This window comes from Lolium perenne, chromosome 4, assembly GCF_019359855.2.
Source record: "Lolium perenne isolate Kyuss_39 chromosome 4, Kyuss_2.0, whole genome shotgun sequence".
Classification (NCBI taxonomy): Eukaryota; Viridiplantae; Streptophyta; class Magnoliopsida; order Poales; family Poaceae; genus Lolium; species Lolium perenne.
In genome coordinates this window covers 93984200-93991808 of record NC_067247.2, presented here as the reverse complement: position 1 = coordinate 93991808, position 7609 = coordinate 93984200, and the positions used below count along the sequence as shown (strand labels likewise).

Sequence of the window (7609 nt, the reverse complement as noted above, 5' to 3'; positions counted from 1 at the left end):
AAAATTGAAACAAGAAATTCGCACATACATCTTCATGTGTTGCGGCGTTCACAAAGTCGTTTTATGAAAAACTAACTTATCGTGTGGCACATGTAAAACAGATAAAATTCAATGTTAAAAATACGACTTTTCAGAAGATAAGTTTTCTCTTTTACGTAGACCACAAAAATATTGGTTTTTAGCGTTACTAGCGCAATTTTTTTCAACACATCGAAATATGATTTTTCAGGAGAGAAAGTATATGCACCCAGGAATCGAATTGAATTTCCCCGAATCATCAGTTTAAATAATGCGATGAGAAAGGAGTGCAACCAAAGCCAAATCTGTGCAACTTGTATAAGATTCTCTTGGAGTTCACAGCATAATTTACTTTCGATTGTTGCCAAAGCAAAGAATGCAAGTAACTGCTTATGTAGAATGCCACAACATCTGTTCTACTCACAGCATCAAACACAGTTCTGATCCAAAAAGACCTATGATTTTGGCAAGTGTCAACTTCAGTACAAGTGGATACACTTCAACAAGACAACCCCCGAACCACCCCAAACCATCTAGGTTTACAACATCTGAGCTTCCATCAAATCTTACCTTACAATAGTTGTCAGGAAAACAGAAGCTCAAAGGCAGAAATAGACGGCTAGCTAACTGCCCCGGCATACAGTTTACTGTAGCCAACAAGCAACGTGGAAGCCTTGAGTTGCATCTGATTATAACAGCTTGAACAGTCACCTTCTCTTCCTAGTTTCCCCGGAAGAGGTACTTTCAGATCGCGCTGGAGTCAACTTGGCATCCCCATCAGTGAGTGGGTTTTTAAGCTCTTCAGGAATAGCAAGGACAGAAGAGTATTGCTTAATCCTCCAAGAAATGAGAACGCTGGACACAATGCCAAGTATTGGGAACAAGTAAGAGTAGATATGAGACTTCTTAGATCCTGTAGTAGAGGCCACTGCTGCACCAGCAAGACTTACAATGGAAACATTCTGTAGGATCATTGGTAAGCAGCCAACAATTGTAGGAAGGAGAAAATCCCTAAAAAATCCAACATCGGTGGCAGATAGAGCGTAATTGATAATGTATGAAGGCAGAGGAGAAAATCTAGCAAGTAACACAAATTTCCAGCCATCCTTCTCAACCCCTTTAACAACGACATGGAAGTACCTATTTCTCTGTAACCATTCCATTGCTGAAGTGAAGTATTTGAAAATTGCCCTGAGAAAATTTAGAAAATGAACATTAGAAAAGAGGACCAGAACCGAATTACAGGTCATGAATCACTAGTTTGTACAGAAGAAATTGTAGGAAGGAGAAAAACTCTCAAAGATTGTGGGAAGGAGAAAAACTCTCAAAGTCCACTGATGGCATATTTAGCAAATGATTACAACATGTAGCACTGGCTACAGAAGTTGATAAGCAAAGCATGTGTTTCAGGACATCAATGTGACAGTTTAAACAGCTTAACATAACCATAGAGGGCAATTACCACTACATTTCTCTAAAATAAACAAAAATGGACTTCACCAGGGTACCATAAAGGATAAACACTATTGTGGCATCTTTAGATAAATTTCATCTTTTATAAAGACAGAAGGACAATCCCAGACTGAATTCATTACAACGTGTACAAGTTAATTAACCTAATGCTGCATGCACGTCATGAAGTTTGAGCTAATTTACTGTTCATATGTAGTACCATGCAGCATGTTGAACTTTATGTGGATTGCCTAGCCTTTCCATCAGTTCGGACTTTTCGCTTCGTATCAGTCTGGGGTTCAAGTCTTGGCTTTCGCAATTTAAACCCTCTTTCTGTCCAGGGGGTTGAAATATATGTGGATTACCCAACCTTCTTCATCAGTTCGGATGTTTGGTTACACCAGTTGTTACATGAAACTTCACACGACCTATCTAACTTCATGAACAACATATGAATAAACCAAAAAATTGTTTCAGTATTTTTCAAACTTGAGAGCATTATTGAATTTGTTGCCCAGGAATCGAAGTGATGGAGGTAACCACTATAGCAACAAATACAGAACACATTTTTTACTGTTCTAAAAGGCACATGCCTAGGCAGTGCCAGCATCCCACCTAGCCAGCAAAGGAAGCCATCTAATCTTGACTCCGTAGTATCTTTTATAACACTGTTCATTGGCACAAGTAAAACATATAAAAAAAAGACACTACTCAGTTGTTGATGATTCTCCTCAAAGAACTGAAGGAGATATGTATAATATTGTTAAGTTTATTATGCCCATGCGTGTAGCCTGTTTAAGCCAGTTAGTTTGCTCTGCCTATGTCACGATGTGTACCAAGGAGTATAGCTGCATAGGTAGCAAATGGTTTGGGGGCATAATTATCCATGAAACGACCCAATCCTTTTTTTCTTTCCTGAGAATTAATGGATGGGGGATGCAGATATGGTGGAAGAGGTTGCAGAATCCTATATGAGTCTCTTCCTATATTGGCACTGCACCCCTAACCAACATGGAACCAAAATGGCTGCAATGCTACAACAGCATTGCATGACCAACCATCTAAAAATCCGAGCTTCAGTAACCTAGACCATGATTAATCATTAAAACATGTTGCTAAGCTTTGATGAACTTTTAACCTCCATAATTCTACACACGCGGCACCTAAAATCAATATAATTTCTTTATACGATACAGATATGCTTCTTGCCGAAGCTTTCTGAGAAATTGGTTCATCTCCACCTTTATATCATATATTTTACTAGCATTACCAATTTCAGCATTTGCATTAAAAAATCTGAAATATGAACTGAATAAAGAATATAAGTAAAATCTTAGAAAGCACAATGGTCTGTGTATGCTGAGCTATTAAAGGGAAACCCTGCTCAACACTTTACTGAGACTCTCCGTGATGAAATAAATTATCAGGTCTACAACGTTGCTTCAAGTTTGAATGTTCTAATACAGTCAATCAAAGAATGTAAGAATTGTTTCGCACACTCAACATGCATCAAATTGTCCTATTTTGGTAAGTGAGTAAGTCCAACTACTTCCATTACCACTACCCTGTTATGGACACACATTGCTGGTGTAAGAACGTGGAGCAGCCTCTGAGATATGAGTAACTCCCAAATTCCGATACATATGTGAGCACACCGGAAAAAAAATGAGAGTTCTGAGTGAATGTGTAATTTTGGTCGAATCTAACTTGAACATGCCAATCAACTAATAAACCACCAGATTACGGTAGATCTCACTAACACCATCATGTAGCTATGTGAACCAAACTTATCCTACTTGCATGACCATGTGAATCGAGGTTGCACAAATCCTACATAAAGCAAATAATCCCCAAGGCGCAAACAAGCTAGGAAAAATGAAACGAAAACAATATCAGCATTTTTTACTCTTTAAAAAAGAAAACTTCTCCAAGCAACTTCATTGTCACCGTTGTTAACTTATCACCATGATGATCGGTGTCTTAGACGCACCTTAACTAAAATTTTAACATAGTACGCACGGAGTAGCACTTATAGATCTCGAGTCCCATGCGCAGCCGAAATCAATTTATCCAATACGACAGAAGGCAGGAAAAACAGGGAAATGAGGGAGGGAGGGGTGGCTCGACCTGCCGATCCAGAAAGAGAGGGAGGCGCCCAGGATCTTGGCGGAGAAGACGCAGGCGACGCCGGGGAGGAAGCCGAAGACCAGGGCGGCGGCGCCCTCGAAGAAGATGGCGTAGGGAGGGCAGAGCGCGAGGGTGAGCGCGTGGGCCAGGACGTAGGAGGGCGCCGCCCAGGGCCCCAGCGCGCTCCTCCCTCGCCGGAAAGCCGCCACCGCCGCCTCCCCGTCCCACCCGTACTTTCGCCCCGCCGACACCGCTACTGCGACGGCCGCGAATGCCGCCAACCCGCGCGCCCATCCCTTCCTCGTCCTTGCCATTGCTGCCGCCCGGTGAGAGCCAGAAGCCGCTGGTTGGAGCAGCACTTGGTTGTAGTATCTGTGAAACGCGGCGACGGCGTGAGGCAAGAGAGAAGGCTAGGGGCGCGTTTGGTTGACTCGAGGCCCTTTGGCTCGTCCGCGTGGAGGGCGAAAAAAAGGCCAGTTTGATAGACTATCTCAGTCGCGTCGTAGGATCACACGATTTTTAAATTATCTTTTGGCTAGGTACATTTCATGCAAAAATTGACAATGCCAATAGAGCCACCATGAGAGATGATGCGAGCTGGCTCGGGACGGCGAAAACTCGGCGGGATGAATTCGGTCACCACGCTCCAAATTTTGCCACCGTATATACGGGCGGCTCTCTCACCGTCAAATCCAAATTTCTCGTTTCCCCCCATTTCGAGCTTGTCAACCCTTCTCGATCTAGCGAAATGGCCGCTCTTCATCACCCGCATAGTCAGCGAGGCTGGCGGCGGCGACGTTGGCTGCAGTTGCGGCTACTGTCGCGGATTGTCGTCTTTTTCCTCCGCGTCTATCACTTTGGTTGTTGTAAGCTTCTGCAAACCCTAGTCTTAGATCTAGATCTTTTGGGTAGACAGGGGGTCTGAAAAATTCCATTGTAGGCCATTTCTTCGTCGCCGGTCGAGGTTGTCGAGGTATTGACTCGACAAATATAGTATCGACCTGACAAATTTCGGCCATGGGTATACATCTTCGAGTTTTTTAAACTCGTCATGTACTCCCATCGGGAGTCTTAAGGTTCTATCTAGCAAAATATGATAACCCGAAGAAATGAAATATTCCACCAGTCGAATAAAGGCATTCGACAATATATTCTCAGAGCGCGTCCGCCGCGATAAAATCTCAGGATGTCGCGATTTCCAAAGGGATCACGAAGGTAAGACCCTAGGATCCGTCTTGAGGCGTGGCATTACACCTGAATGCGCTCTTCCTCTTTATCCACATCAGCAGATGTGAAGAAAATCCCTACGGACGCATTGGGTACACGATAACTTAGCTTGAATTCAGTTTTCGAAAAATTCTAAAGTGGCACGTCCTAAATTGCCAATATTTCAGGTTCGAGTCCGAGGACTGGAATTTGAAGTAGATTTATGCGGATTTGCTACTAGAGAAATTAACTGGTATCTGATCAGTCAGATGAACCAGCTTCATTTATTAATATTACTGTGCAATATATATGTTGAACAAAATATTATTTACGTGGACTCGAAAAAGTCGTAAAGTTGAAAGATGGAGATTTTGCTCGATCCTGCAGTTCGAATAAAATCTCGGGGGTTACTGACATGGGTATGCCCAAAAGACATGTTGTGTGTGTATACAGTATATCTGGTCCCTATTTATATGTATCCAAAGACATCAAGGCCAACGGTCTCGAAGGTTTGAAGGCACATGAAGAAGAGGATGTACGAGTTAAGAAAATAGAATCAATAGAGGAAAACTTGTAAGAAATATATGGAAAGAAAATACAAAGGAGCTCTCGGGTGCAAGGCACCCCATACTTGGAAAAATAAAAATATATATTAAAAAAAGTTTTAAAATTTTTAATTTTTTTGCAAATCAAAAATGATGAGGTATTGTACTTGAAACAAAATATTTTCCTAAGAAATTACTTTTATTGTATCCTGGGTAAAAAAAACAAACTTGAAACGCCCCATGACCAGGTACTATTCACTTTATATTCGTCATAATTTTGTTTTTTTTTCCTGGAGTCCATGGGAATTATTTCGTGTCCAAACATTTTTTTTACGAGTACAAACTTGATCATCTTTAATTTCCAGGAAGATTCAAACTTTTTTTTTACTTTTTCAGATTACTATGTTTTTTTTGGTTTATGGGGGTGCGTTGCACCCGAGAGCCACAAGTCCGCGTTATATATGGAAAGGCCTAATCTAGCACGGTGTATGTAACTTGTGTAACACGTAAAGCCTCGGCTACGCCTTCTATATAAAGGTGAAGTCGAGGCCAAAGAGAGGATCGATTACTTGTGAAACCCTAGTGATGTGGGTATTACTCTTCGGGTACCCGATATTGCCATACCCGGTACAGATTATGAAGATGGACCAGCACAAGGACTCGACAAGCTGGACCCACAAGGAATATTAACTTGAATTACAAGAAAAAAGACTCCAATACGAATCCTACTAGGACTCTTGTAAACCCTAGCTTGGTTGATATATAAAGCCAGGCAGGGGGGAAAGTCTGGTTTGAACATGGGTGCATGTGGACCCTAATTGGAAATGCATTTTCCAAATGTTAAAAAAAATTAAAATAAAATATCCGGATACGTACGCATGTTCCATGTATGGGTAGAAAGTTTTTGCGGAGAAACCACTTTTTATTTCAAAATCTAAAAAAGACAAAATACATCACATATATACTGCTATATAGGCCTGCAAAATTTCATTTTTTTGCCGAGACAAAATAAAAGGTTTTTTCGTCACGAAACTCATGTCCAAGGCACATATTTGAGATCATCTGGGAAATCATTTTTTGTTTCGATTTTTAAAACATGTTTTGACATCACAAACGGAAATTTTCAAAAAGTGGGTTCACATGCCCCATGTTCCATATATGCAGTCTCCAGGCAGGGGCACTTCCTAGAGACACATATTTAGAAACAGAAAACATAGAGACGACACGCCTAGACATTGCAACCCGCAGATTAGAACTAGACTAGTACAATAACTCCGCCTATGGCAACCCCATGTACACATATATTCATATAGTGGATTGCTAGCAGGACGTAGCGATCCTCCACCGCGGGGACGTGAACCTGGGAAAGTCATGCCTTCTCTCGCTCTCGGAACCTCCATCGTCGCTTTTCTCTAAACCCAAGCCCCTTATGGTGAGCATTGCTGAGAAACCGACTCGACAATTGGCGTCATCTGTGGAAATAGTGACGACTAAATTTTGTTATCCGGGGTGCCTCACCATCAACAACGGTCAGATCGGCGTCACGTTCAACTTCGTCGACAAAGCGTGGCGATTCCATCATCATCAATAGTGGCGGTTGCTCCATTACCGCGCCAGAGGACACGGGGGAGACTTCTTTGCTGACAACCTATTCACCTGTTTCACATGAGTCAGTCTCCTTCAGTGCGACCGGCGCCTGCATCAACGTTTTTCTAGAATTCCGATCTAATCTACAGTAATATATGTGGATCCGGAAATGAAACGCGAAGTCCAATGGCCGTTTTTCTCCGTCTTCGACTACACGTCGGGGCAGTTGCCTCGGTGCAATCTCTGCAGGAATTCGTTATTATTAAAGCACATTGTCTCAGCCTCTCAGGCGCCCAACGTATCAATCCATATATAAGACTGACCCATCAAGTTTCAAAAAGATGTTGCAACCCACGTGGTTTGGTCTCAGCAGAAAAAGGAAAAACAAGAGACCCAAGATTGATTGAGTTACTCCCTACCAGTACCTTAGAGCATCTCGAGCCGCATCCCCTAAATCGTCCCCAAAACTCGTCGGATTGAGCGTTTGGGGGACGTGTTTTGTGCGTGCCGCGTTTGAGGGACGTCGCTCCCCAGTCGCGTCCCCCAAACAAAATTTCAGAAATTTTAAACTTAACGAGATTCGATTAGAATCATCCAAACTTACATAGATTCGAACGAAATTTGACTAAATTTAAACTAAACCTAATCTAGAAGTACTTGCAGCGGCCGGAGGC

At 42.2% G+C, this 7609-nt stretch overlaps 1 protein-coding gene across 1 annotated transcript; it reads right to left on the bottom strand.

Annotated features, from left to right (window-relative positions):
- Positions 1-392: 392 nt before the first annotated feature.
- LOC127293349 (uncharacterized) lies at positions 393-4058 on the bottom strand. The gene is made up of 2 exons (XM_051322944.1): positions 3598-4058; positions 393-1209 (listed from the first exon to the last, which is right to left on the bottom strand). Exons 1-2 carry the CDS (start codon positions 3909-3911, stop codon positions 726-728), a joined length of 798 nt encoding a protein of 265 aa, XP_051178904.1. The 5' UTR covers positions 3912-4058; the 3' UTR covers positions 393-725.
- Between the last annotated feature and the right edge of the window lie 3551 nt (positions 4059-7609).